Consider the following 13,402-nt stretch of genomic DNA (forward strand, 5'->3'; position numbering starts at 1 on the left):
AACGATATATTTTTATAGTTCGGACATTTTCGCACGCGTCGATACCACATATGTTTATTTTTATTTACACAGTTGTTTTTTTTTTTATGGGAAAAGGAGGGTGATTCAAACTTTTAATGGGGAAGGGGTTACTTTGTTAACTTTTTTTTTTCACTCTTTTTTTTGCAGTGCTATAGCTCCCATAGGGGACTATAACACTGCACACACTGATCTCCTATGCTGATCCCTGCAAAGCCATAGCTTTGCACGGATCAGTCAGATAGGGGCTCGATTGCTCAAGCCTGTAGCTCAGGCTTGGAGCAATCAATCGACGATCGGACGCAGCAGAGAGAGGTATGGAGACCTTCGCCAGCGTCCATTTTGAGAACTGTCCAGAGTAGGAGAAAATCCCCATGGAAAACATATGCTGCTCTGGGCAGTTCCTGAAATGGACAGAGATGTCAGCAGAGAGCACTGTGGTCATGATGTCAGCAGAGAGCTCTGTGTTCCTAAAAGAAAAAAATTTCCTCTGTAATATTCAGCAGCTAATAAGTACTGGAAGGATTAAGCTTTTTTAATAGAAGTAATTTACAAATCTGTCTAACTTTCTGGCACCAATTGATTTAAAAAAAAACAAAACAAAAAAAACAAAAACAAAAAGTCGTCAAACACATGAATAGTATGCCATATGTTTTTTTTTTTTTTTGCTGTTCTGGCACCACTGGGGCTTCCTAAATGTAACATGCCCCCCCGTAAACCATTTCAGCAAAATTTCCTTTCAAAAAGCCAAATGTGACTACTTCTTTACGTCCACACATGGGATATTTTCATACTCAGAAGAAATGGGGTTACAAATTTTGGGGGGGATTTTCTCCTATTATCTCTTGTAAAAATGGTTAATTTGGTGAAAAAACTGCATATAGGGAAAAAATTAAAAAACTTTCATTTACACATCCGACTTTACCGAAAATTCGTCAAACACCTTTGAGTCGTTAAGCCTTACTGCCATGAGGGGTGTAGTTTCCAAAATAGTATGCCATGTGTTTTTTTTTTTTTTTTTTGCTTTTATGGTACCATAGGGGCTTCCTAAATGTGACAAGCCCCCCAAAACCATTTCAGAAAAACTCACTCTCCAAAATCCCACTGTCGCTTCTGAGCCCTCTAGTGCACCCACAGAGCACTTTATGTTCACATATGAGGTATTTCCTTACTCGAGAAATTGGGTTGCACATTTTGGGGGCTTTTTCTCCTTTTACCCCTTGTAAAAATTCAAAAACTGGGTCTACAAAAACATGCGAGTGTAAAAAATATAGATTTTGAATTTTCTCCTTAACTTTGTTGCTATTCCTGTGAAACACCCAGGGGTTAAGGGTTAATGCACTTTCTGAATGTTATTTTGAATACTATGAGGGGTGCAGTTTTTATAGTTGGGTCATTTATGGGGTATTTCTAATATGAAGGCCCTTCAAATCCACTTCAAACCTGAACTGGTCCCTGAAAAATTCTGAATTTGAAAATTTTGTTTAAAATTTCTGCTGAACTTTGAAGCCCTCTGATGTCTTCCAAAAGTAAAAACATGTCAACTTCACGATGCAAACATAAAGTAGACATAGGGGGATATTTATCAAAACTGGTTGTTCTATGTGTTTTTTTTACCCTAGTTTTTTTTTTGCTGTGTTTTCGATTGACGCTATATCGTAACTTTGATGTTTATTGGGGTTTACTTGCCAAAACTGATGGTATGGCACTTTTTTATGTCAGTTTAAAAATGACTTTGAATTGCGACAAAATTGCGGTTTTAGTAATCGATTTTACAACAAAGTATAAAAGGTCCTAATAGTAAATTCCCGACCACTGCAAAAAAGAAGCTGTCAAAAGTTGATTTGCAGTCGGGAACCTGAAAACGACAAAATGACAAAGGCGCAATGAAAAGCCGCAAATCGCAATGTCTCAGTGGAAATGCGACAATAGTACGCAATAAAAGACGTGTATATGCAATGATAAATTCCCCCCATATTGTATATGTGAATCAATATATAATTTATTTGGTATGTCTATTTTCCTTACAAGCAGAGAGCTTCAAAGTTAGAAAAATGCTAAATTTTAAAATTTTTCATTAAATTTGGGAATTTTTCACCAAAAAAATGATGCAAGTATCGATGAAAATTTACCACTGTGTTAAAGTAGAATATGTCACGAAAAGCCAATCTTTGAATCAAATTCATAAGTAAAAGCATTCCAGAGTTATTATTGCTTAAAGTGACAGTGGTCAGATGTGTAAAAAATACTCTTTCCCGTAAGGTATAAATGGGCTTGGTCCTTAAGGGGTTCAAGGGATACTCTGGCCCTAGACATCTTATCCCCTATCCAAATCAATGATCTGCAGCTGTGTCGCGGGGGGATAAATAGCCGATAACTTATACCGGAATATCGGTATAAGTTATCGGCTATTGGCCCTAACATCCACCGATTATCGTTATCGGCCCTAAAAAAAAGATATCGGTCGATCCCTAGATAAGATGTCTAGGGCAGGAGTACCCTGTTAAGGACCAGGCCAATTTTCATATTTTTTTTTACCTACAGACGCATATGAGGGCTTGTTTTTTGCGTGACCAATTGTACTCTGTAATGACATCATTCATTTTACTATAAGATGTACCATAAAAATTAATATTTGCTTTCCGAAATTTATAAGAACACTGCAATTCCCTTTGCCAGTAATGCCCTTTGTCCATGACAGCCAGCCAGCACATTTATGGGGTACTTGGGAGTGCATGCTCCCCGGGTTCTGATTCTCTTATATCTGCTGAGGTCCTATATTCTAAACACCAGCCATTGCATGCTCCCTGGGCTCTGCTCCTCCTATTTTATACATGAGGTCCTATATGCTTACTTTATTTATGATGCATTAATCATTATTCACTTTTTCTTTGATTTTAGTTTCTGATTCTCTGAGCCAGTCCGTTATACAACACCTTAGATGGATTATGCAAAAGGACCTACTAGGACAAGATATCTTCCTCATTGGCCCCCCAGGTCCACTTCGAAGATCTATAGCTATGCAATATTTGGTAAGTTGTGTGGTAAACAGCCCTCTTCACAGTTTAGACATCTACATCTAGTTTCCTTTGCCTGTAAAGAATGGCCCTTAGGGGAAACTTACATACATGATTCAGGACATAACAAGTACAGGTACAGCCATTCACAAATAGTGTCTTGCAGTAATGTTTTCTAACAAAAATGTATTTATTTTGTTTTGCTAGTGGTTGTTTTAGGCGATTAACGTGTTTATACAACACAAGGTGTAAAGAGTTTTGCAATCTCACAACGTCATGGCATATTGCTAGGATATGCCATGACTTTATTCTAGGTGATGACTGAGACCACCATTGATTGTGGTGCTCCTTGTAATCTGGTGGTGCAGGGAAAATAGTAAAGGGGCACAGTACTGAGCCGGAGATGCATCCAGTTCATTCTGAGAAACATTGGGATTGAATGATGACATATTCTGGTAATACGTTGTCACTTTTTAACATAGGCCTTTGTTTGTGCAGGGCTTACAAACTTGTTATTAATCTAGGAGCCAGGAAAAAACAGTTAGTATCCAGGATGCCGCCCGTCATGTAACAATGTGTTATCAAATGATCAGTCATTAATGTCCCCTCATCTCTCCTTTTGTCAGTCATTCGTGTCCCATTATCTCCCCCGTGTGCCAGTTATTAATGTATCCTCCTCTCCCTGCTGTGTGTCAGTTATTACTGTTCCCTCATTTCCTCCCTTGTGTGTCAGTTATTACTGTTCCCTCAACCCCCCCCCCCCCACTCCCCACGTGTGTCGCAAGTCATAAGTGTTATCTCATCAAAAAAAAAAAAAATCCTAAAAACTGTTGTACTTACCTCCACCTCTGCTCCCATGCTGGTCCCCCGTTTTGCTATGCTGAACACCGGATATCATCAGTTGGTGCTCTGATATTAAGCAGCTTATGTCTTTGGTACTTTTGTGTCACATGACTGCTGCAGCCAATAAGCAGCCTCTGCAGTCATGTTCTGTACCCCTGAGTACAGAGCACCACAACCTAGGCTGCTGATTGGCTGTAGCGGTCACCTGACATCTGCTGCTCATGTAACACCAGAGTGCTGACCACAGACAGAATGGGGGATCAGCGCAGGAATGGAGGTGGAGGTAGGTAAAACAGTTTTTTTTAAAAAGATAGACAGTCCTTGGAAAGGGCTGGCAAAAACCTTGGCACTGTGACCACTACAAAATTCTTAGACCTGGTGCCTGGAATTGTAAATCCCCATGTTAATGGGTTTGTAACACTTCTGATGTCTTGTTATTACAGGAGCTGACTAAGCGAGAGGTTGAATATATTTCTCTCTCTAGAGACACTACTGAATCTGATCTCAAGCAGAGAAGGGAGATACGATCTGGAACTGCATTTTACATTGATCAGGCAAGTTATCTTGCACTAATTTGTGCATACTGACAGGGATTAAATCCACTTTTTAATGTATGTGTAGATTTAACAATAAAGAGATCTATATTGGATTAACCTATAAATGTTAAAAAATGTTCACATATCACAGTATTTGGGTTTTTTATTTACTACAATGGTTGCTTGCTGTCCATGTTGTGCTTGTCTCTCATGCTTTGTCTGAAATGTTTAAAATGTGTACCAATTAAACATACACACATAACTGTGTACCATGTTTTACCACAAAGCAGTGGCCTTTACAATATGCTCTATAATCAGGAACTACTGTATGGTATTGATTTATGATTTGGGGTAGATCATCACAGAAATCTACTATAACGGGTGGCCAAACTCGCTTAATTTATGAGCCACATTTCATAGACTTCAGTTGTTTGGAAGCTTCAAAACAGGCACATACATAAAAATTCTGAAAAACTTGTAGGTAGTAGTAGTATTTATTAGAGATGAGCGAACTTACAGTAAATTTGATTTGTCACAAACTTCTCGGCTCGGCAGTTGATGACTTTTCCTGCATAAATTAGTTCAGCTTTCAGGTGCTCTGGTGGGCTGGAAAAGGTGGATACAGTTCTAGGAAAGAGTCTCCTAGGGCTGTATCCACCTTTTCCAGCCCACGGGAGCACCTGAAAGCTGAACTAATTTATGCAGACTAAAGCCATCAACTGCCGAGCCGAGAAGTTTGTGACGAATCGAGTTTACTGTAAGTTCGCTCATCTCTAGTATTCATATTTAGTATGCAACTACATATTTAAAAAAACAAAAAAACAAAATGCTTGTACTTACCTTCCTCATTGCATCCAATATCAGCATCCTGGTCTCTTCTGGCACTCAGCTACCTGGAGTTATCACATCGCCACTCCATCAATCAATGGCTGCTGTGGTGTCCCGTCTCAGTCAGTGATTGGCTGAACAAAGACCAGGGTGGTTTATTTTACAGCTTGGACAGAATGCTTGAAAAAGGAATTTTTCTCTAGATAACCCCTTCAATTGGATAAGTCTCACAGTAGTTAGTTCTTTTATTAGGTAGCCCACCCCATAGGCAGATGTATCCTAAGGTAAGTATTTATCCCGCCCCCACCTCCCCATTAGGTAAATACATCTGTATGTAGATGGGTGGATTATTATTTATGTAGTTAGGTGGGCGGGTGTTTAGGCAGTTAGGTGAGGAGGGAGGTTGGTAGGTGTTTAGGTAGTTTGGTGAGTAGGTGCTACCATATTAATCACAGTCTGTCAGACGTGCATTAGAGTTCTACTTATATGCCAACTGCTTTCGACAGCAGAACAGTGGATCACCTGGTGCGGCCGGCTGGGCAGAGTATTTAGTTACCTGGCCCAGCGTGAGGGTGACTTTGACTCTGTTTGCAGTACTGAGGCAGCGTTGCGTTCTCTTCTCACAAGCCACCTGTGATTGTGCCTGATTGTACTTTGGAGAATGAGTGTACCTGGAGGTGAGCAGTAAGCGATGGGACACCTACCAAAGAGCTGCATGCGGCTCACGAGCTGCAGTTTGGCTGCCCTGTACTAAATCTATGTATATAAAACTCAATGTGTGTGTATGTTCCAGCATCACGTCCAAACGGCTAAAGATATTAAAATGAAACTTGGCACACATGTTACTTATATGTCAACAACAAACATAGGATAGGTAATTTAACCCTTACTCACCCCCATTTGCCAGGGTCAGGATTTTTGTTTAAAATCCCATACAAGTCTATGGGAAATATATGTTACTGCATAACTTCCAAACGGCTGGAGATAATTTGATAATACTTGGTCACATGTTACGTATATGTCCACTTAAAATATAGGATAGTTAATTCAACCCTTAAAGGGGTATTCGAGGTCAAAACTTTTTTTTATATATCAACTGGCTCCAGAAAGTTAAACAGATTTGTAAATTACTTCTATTAAAAAATCTTAATCCTTCCAATAGTTATTAGCTTCTGAAGTTGAGTTGTTGTTTTCTGTCTAACTGCTCTCTGATGACTCACGTCCCGGGAGCTGTGCAGTTCCTATGGGGATATTCTCCCATCATGCACAGCTCCCGGGAAGTGACATCATCATTGAGCAGTTAGACAGAAAACTTCAGAAGCTAATAACTATTGGAAGGATTAAGATTTTTTAATAGATGTAATTTACAAATCTGTTTAACTTTCCGGAGCCAGTTGATATATATATAAAAAAGGTTTTGCCTGGAATACCCCTTTAATACCCCCATTTTTGAGGATCAGGGTTTTTGTTTAAAGTCCTTTGCAAATTAGTAAGAAATGTATGTTCCCACATAACTTCCGTAAGGCTGGAGATATTTCAATACCTGATACACATATTACGGGGCGGGACAGGAGGTCGGGACAGGAGGTCGGGACGGGACAGGAGGTCGGGACGGGACAGGAGGACGGGACACTAGGAGGGCATAGGAGGTCGGGACACTAAGAGGGCATAGGAGGACAGGATAGGAATTTGGGATAGGAGGACGGGATTGGAGGTCGGGATAGGAGGTTGAGATATGGGGTTGGGATATGACAACAATATATGAGGACAGGATAAGAAGTCAAAAGCTTCCTCTGTTGATTTACCTCCACAACAAGGATTAGGAAGGAAAAACATGCACATGTTATATCTAAGGCTGTTTTCACACTATGAAATAGTTCCGTTTAGGAACTTCCGCCACAAGTTCCGTCACTATATTGGCGAAACCCGGCCGTTACAAAACCCCTGACGGCCGTGACTAAATTGCATTGCAGCCTATGGGGTTTTGTAACTGCCCGTTTGCACCCGCATATGCCTGTAATTCATTACGGGCGTTATATAGTGACAGGACATCGTGCAGTAATTTTTCCACCACGATGTCCCGTCACTATAGAACGCCCGTAATGAATTACGGGCATATGCGGGCATATGTAACGGCCGGGTTTCGCCGATATAGTGACGGAACTTGTGGCGGAAGTTTGTAAACGGAAAAATTCATAGTGTGAAAGGAGCCTTATATGAATGCAGATAAAAATAGCGTAGTTCCGAAAAACATATACATTCAAGCTGAAGGAGAACAACTCTTGGAAAAATTCTGCATTCCAGGTTGTGCTTGCAATTGCTTTGGGTTTTATGACCCAGACAACAATAAATATAAGCGACCATCTGTGCTCTCTGTTTTTTTTTATTTTTATATTGGTGTGAAAATTAGAGATGAGCGAACTTACAGTAAATTCGATTCGTCACAAACTTCTCGGCTCGGCAGTTGATGACTTTTCCTGCATAAATTAGTTCAGCTTTCAGGTGCTCCCGTGGGCTGGAAAAGGTGGATACAGTCCTAGGGGACTCTTTCCTAGGAATGTATCCACCTTTTCCAGCCCACCGGAGCACCTGAAGGCTGAACTAATTTACGCAGGATAAGTCAGCAACTGCCGAGCCGAGAAGTTTGTGACGAATCGAATTTACTGTAAGTTCGCTCATCTCTAGTGAAAATGTTTGCTTGTCCTTCTTAATTTTCAAAACTAAAGCTGAAAAGGGGGTGCTGAAAATGAGAAGGGGGCGAGTTGTGCATCATGAGGACCTTTTATCATTGCTCATGAAGTGTCACAAAGAAACATTGCACTGGGACAGTCATAGGTATCTGTATATTTCAAAAGGTGGTCTGTGGTCTTGTCATTTGTTGCTTGTACTTCTTTTTATATGTTATGATTTTCAAAAATCATAGTAATACTTCAGTTTGAAGGGTTATTTTGTACTATATTTTATACTGCCTAGAATGTATAGACTGCAGAACAGATTGAGCTGAACCAGCTTTAATGAGAACTAAATTGGGTACTTATTTTTAAATATGATTTCCTTTTTTAATACATTTTGTTTCCTTAAAATTGGATATTGAGTCTGGATTTGGACAGCCTGAATGCTTGAGAAGAATCTATTTAAAAGTAAATTGCCTCATAATGTTCCCTTTATCTTCTCAAGGGGCCAAGAAGCTAATTACAAAATGGGCCTGGAGACGGCTAATTATAATAAGGCATTAAAGAGAGATTTCACTTGTGTATCAATGAGTGGCAGATTATTTCTTTATATACCACCACATTAACTCATTGAGCACCTGACCAGTCTTTTGACCATTATTAGTTTAGCTGTATACAAAGATGCTAATCTATGGTACTTGAAAAGCCAACACTCACAGGAATACTCTAATGCTTCTCATTGGTGTATAGTAAATTAATTCTAAAATTTGTTGTTTGAATTAGCCTGGAATCATTTGAGATTGTTTTGTTACCCAAATCAAACTATTGTTAGGCTGCATTCACACCACAATTGCAGCCTACGGTTGCCGAATCCGGCTGGGGGGGGGGGGGGGGGGGAAACCAGGTGCTCCCCTACCCCAGCCGGACCGGCGCTGAAATCCATTTACTTTAATGAGCCAACTGGAGTCAAACAGTGACTCCGGTTGGCTCATTTCTGCCCCGTATCCGGCTTTGTGACCGGACCTAAAACCATAGTATACTACGGTTTTAGGTCCGGTCACAAAACCGGATACGGGGCATAATGAGCCAACTGGAGTCACTGTTTCACTCTGGTCGGCTCATTAAAGTAAATGGATTTCAGAGCCGGTCCGGCTGGGGTACAGGAGTTTCCGGTTTTCCCCTCCCCCAGCCGGATCCGGCAACCGTAGGCTGCAATCGTGGTGTGAATGCAGCCTTAAGAGGACCTGTGGCAAGCCCCCAAAAATGTAGATATGACTGTCATTAGTAAAATTAACTTCATACCCATCTAATTGATTACCTAAATTGTCAGACAAATGCTTCCCCCAGATTGAGACAGGTCCCCTTTAATAGGCTTTTGTGCACTTTTTTTTTTTTAATATTTGAGACCGAAACAGAAGAAAATCAAAGGTACTCTGTTGGAAAACAATTATTTTTAAATAAACTGGTGCCAAAAAGTTAAACAAGTTTGTAAATTACTTCTATGTAAAAACCATAATCCTTCCAGTATTTGTCAGCTGCTGTATGCTCCAGAGGAAGTTGTGTAGTTTTTTCCAGTCTGATCACAGTGCTTTCTGCTGACACATCTGTCCATGTCAGGGACTGTTCAGAGCAAATACATATATATTAATTTTACACATGTATACTTATATTTACATGCTGCTGGCAAATGTTCATACTATTAAAATTAGTTTTCTTACATGTGAAAGAAATTCAACCTCTGTGTTGAGCAGAAAAAGCATCCTCTTTGTTTGAATAATTAATTTTGCCTATGGTGAAATTACTTTTCTCAATGCAGAAATTTGCAAGGGCAGCAGTTTGTACTTTAAAGCTGTTCTTCATAATGATAAAGAATTGTTGTTGTTGTTGTTATTATTATTATTAATTCTTTATTATTTATACCATAAGTGGATATAGAAAGTTACCAAAGTCATCAATTTTGGAGTCATCTGTATGCAAAATTACTTCCTTCCTGCCTTCCACCTTCCTTCTCCATGTCTATCAGCCTTGAGTGTGTTATTCTTATAGCAATTTTTTTTCTTCTTTTAAGTATTTTGTTCATATACCTGCAGACTTGCAAACATACCTGTGAATTAAAAAGGACTATCGTATTGACTGTAACTCTGCACCCTACCTGAATAAGTAATGCAAATTGGTTACAAAGTCCCTCAGCATGTTTGGGCTTCTTAAACTTTTTCTACTCTTCCTAGAATGGACTTTTGACATGGTGCCCAAATTGATCGAATCGGGTCTCTAGTGATGAGCCAGGTGCAGTGAGCAGCAGTGCGCACTCCTCTCTCCCCTGCTGTCAGTCAAGCTTTTCTCTGTGTTATGGTGAATTCACACCACATTTCAGAGATCCGGCTGCCGCGGCATACCTCGGTATTCAGTCTGGCCACAAAACAGAATACGGGTCAAAAATGAGCTGACCTGAGTCACTATCTGACTATCCGGTCCAGCTAGGATACCGGAGTGCCCAATTTTGATATTTCTCAGCCGGATATTTTCATATATTGTGTCAGGGGCAACATGCTTCCTTACGTAGATTACAAGGAGGCAGGGCTGATGCTATAAATAGAAGTAGCCTTACTCTTTCCTGCTTGTTTAGCAGCCTCCTCAGCTAATCACTGAGCAGGATCATTCATCAGGCATTACAAGTCAATTACAGATAATTTTTCATGTTATTTGTAAGAGGAGAATGCTGGTGATTACAGTAGATGCATAGATAGAAAGACAGACTGCAAATACAATGTATTCACTTACAAATAACATAAGAACATAGACCACCATCCACAGCATAGGCCATCAAGGTCTAATCTGTAGGAGGCTGACAGCCAGTACCTGCCAATCAGTTACTGACTGGTGTAACTTTAAGAATCAGTGAGAAACCGGAAAATTAATCTGCTGTGACTTTTAGATTTTTGCTTATTTCAAAACAAATTTCTGAAATCTGCTTACGTAGTAATTTTTTTTACTTTGCAGTGGTCATGTATTTATCAAATGCGATAGTCTCTATTTATGAAGAAAAAAAGTTGCATCTCCATTTAAAAGTCGCATTTGTATTCCAGGTCCAACCTGGCTTACAGAAAGTGCATACGTCAGCAGAAAAGGACATTCACACCCACTTTAACAACTGTTCTTGTTCTGCATCATGAAACAAAACTACTACATTAATGTTAATTATAGAAAAAATGTATTATATAACTACCGTATTTATCGGCGTATAACACGCACTTTTTAGGCTAAAATTTTTAGCCTAAAGTCTATGTGCGTGTTATACGCCGATACACCCCCAGGAAAGGCAGGGGGAGAGAGGCCGTCGCTGCCCGCTTCTCTCCCCCTGCCTTTCCTGGGGTCTAGAGCGCTGCTGTCGGCCCTTTTCACCCCCTGGTTATCGGCCCCGCTGCCCGTTCTGTACCCCTGACTATCGGTGCCGGCGCCGATAGCCAGGGAGAGAGAAGCGGCGCCGACAGCCAGGGGAAGAGAAGGGGCAGCGGCACCCATTGCCGGCGCCGCTGCCCCGTTGCCTCCCCCCATCCCCGGTGGCATAATTACCTGAGTCGGGTCCGCGCTGCTCAAGGCCTCCGTCGTGCTGCTCCAGGCCTCCGTCGTGCGTCACCGGCGTCATTGCTATGCGCTGAACGGCGCGGCGCATGGCGTCAGAGCGCCGCGCCGTGCATAGCAACGACGCTGGGGACGCACGACGGAGGCCTGGAGCAGCGCGGACCCGACTCAGGTAATTATGCCACCGGGGATGGGGGGAGGCAACGGGGCAGCGGCGCCGGCAATGGGTGCCGCTGCCCCTTCTCTCCCGCTGGCTATCGGCGCCGGCACCGATAGTCAGGGGGACAGAACGGGCAGCGGCGCCGATAACCAGGGGGTGAAAGGGGCCGACAGCAGCGCTCTAGACCCCAGGAAAGGCAGGGGGAGAGAAGCGGGCAGCGACGGCCTCTCTCCCCCTGCCTTTCCTGGGGGTATATCGGGGTATACACGCGCACACACGCACCCTCATTTTATCATGGATATTTGGGTAAAAAACTTTTTTTACCCAAATATCCTTGGTAAAATGAGGGTGCGTGTTATAGGCCGGTGCGTGGTATACCCCGATAAATACGGTAATAACTATTCATTTTAAGGTTTAAAATACACACTGCACACCTTGTTAATTTCAGTACACGTACATGCTGGCATACCTGCTAAATTTTAAAATTAATGTGTTAAAATAGTATAAGGCACAAAATAATAGTGTAAGAATTTTTGCAGACTACGTAAATAGCCCATATGTGGCACAAAATTTTTTCCTTAACAAGAAAAAAGAAACATCCATAGTAATACAGCTTCATGCTCATTTTGGGGTGGGTAACGTACCCAGCCATTTTTTTTTATTTTTTATTTTTTTGTGGCTTTACTATTGTTTATGTGCCTGTTGGTGCTGCGCTGTCTTCCTTCCTGACATAAACTCCGGCCTCAGCGCAGCGACACAAGACTCCGCCCACCAACATCACAAAATCCGGGCTCAAAATTCAACAAAAAACCCTCCAGAGTACGGATATTCATGGTGCGGCATAGTATGTTTCTAATATCTTTTTTATTTCTGAGGAGGGTGGATGGGTTGTTGCAGGATAGTTGGAGTGCAGCTGTTTAGTGCCAGGCAGGCCAGTCAGGGTGTCACCCGATGTGGTACACACCCCCTCCCGTCACTTTCTAGCAACGCTACTGGTAATAAAGGGTTTCCCGGGTTTTGCTTATGCGGATTTATGTATCAAGGTCGTGCGACTATTTGATAAATAGGTCGCATGTAAGCAAAAGTAAGTTAAAAAAAATTGTCATATAAAAGCCATACGTCTGAAAAGAATGATAAATCTCCTTCATGGTGGTTTTGTCTGGTTATTACAAGTCATGATGTGGCTATATTATGTGGGCTTTTCATAATGGTATCATTGGTAAAATTGGTCTCAGTATGCAGTTGTTTTTTTAACAATAAGGAGGTAATATTTAATCACTGCATTAAGGTAATATGTGGTCTTCGTATAGCGGTTTTGTGTGATATATATATATATATATATATACACATTTTGGGCATGTTTAGGGGGATATATGTGTTGTGGCTTATGCTGCTGATCTTTTAAAGAGAATCTGTCATCAGCATCACCCACATTCACATATTAATACAGTAATGCAAGTGATGCTGAATCAAATGCAGGTTACCTTTTATAATTCCATTGCACCGTTCCCAAGAAAATAGTTAGATTCAAGTGTTAAGCTGCTGGTCTTGTTGCATTCTCTGCATTCATTTTCTGCTCTCCAGAACGGCACTGTTCCGCCATCATGTACAGCCCAGACCACAGACGCATGCGCCACTACCCACCTTGTGCTGGAGAGCAGAATGCACCTGGCTAGATGGACCAGCAGTTTTTTTTTCCAGCAAAAGTATGTCTCAAATGAACAAAAAATTGTGGGGGGGGGGGGG

General features: G+C 41.3%; 1 protein-coding gene across 3 annotated transcripts in view; it reads left to right on the top strand.

Moving 5' to 3' along the window:
• The window catches only part of VWA8 (von Willebrand factor A domain containing 8), a 383,619-nt gene that overhangs the window by 62,923 nt on the left and 307,294 nt on the right, over positions 1-13,402 (top strand). For all 3 annotated transcript variants that reach the window (XR_008888496.1, XM_056555457.1, XM_056555456.1), the window contains exons 4-5: positions 2,920-3,050; positions 4,322-4,432. Coding sequence is in view for 2 of the 3 variants with exons in the window: in XM_056555457.1 (XP_056411432.1) it covers positions 2,920-3,050; positions 4,322-4,432 (242 nt within the window). In the remaining variant the exon portion in view is untranslated. The remainder of the gene's footprint in view (positions 1-2,919; positions 3,051-4,321; positions 4,433-13,402) is intronic.

The sequence above is a fragment of the Hyla sarda genome, chromosome 2 (assembly GCF_029499605.1).
Source record: "Hyla sarda isolate aHylSar1 chromosome 2, aHylSar1.hap1, whole genome shotgun sequence".
Classification (NCBI taxonomy): Eukaryota; Metazoa; Chordata; class Amphibia; order Anura; family Hylidae; genus Hyla; species Hyla sarda.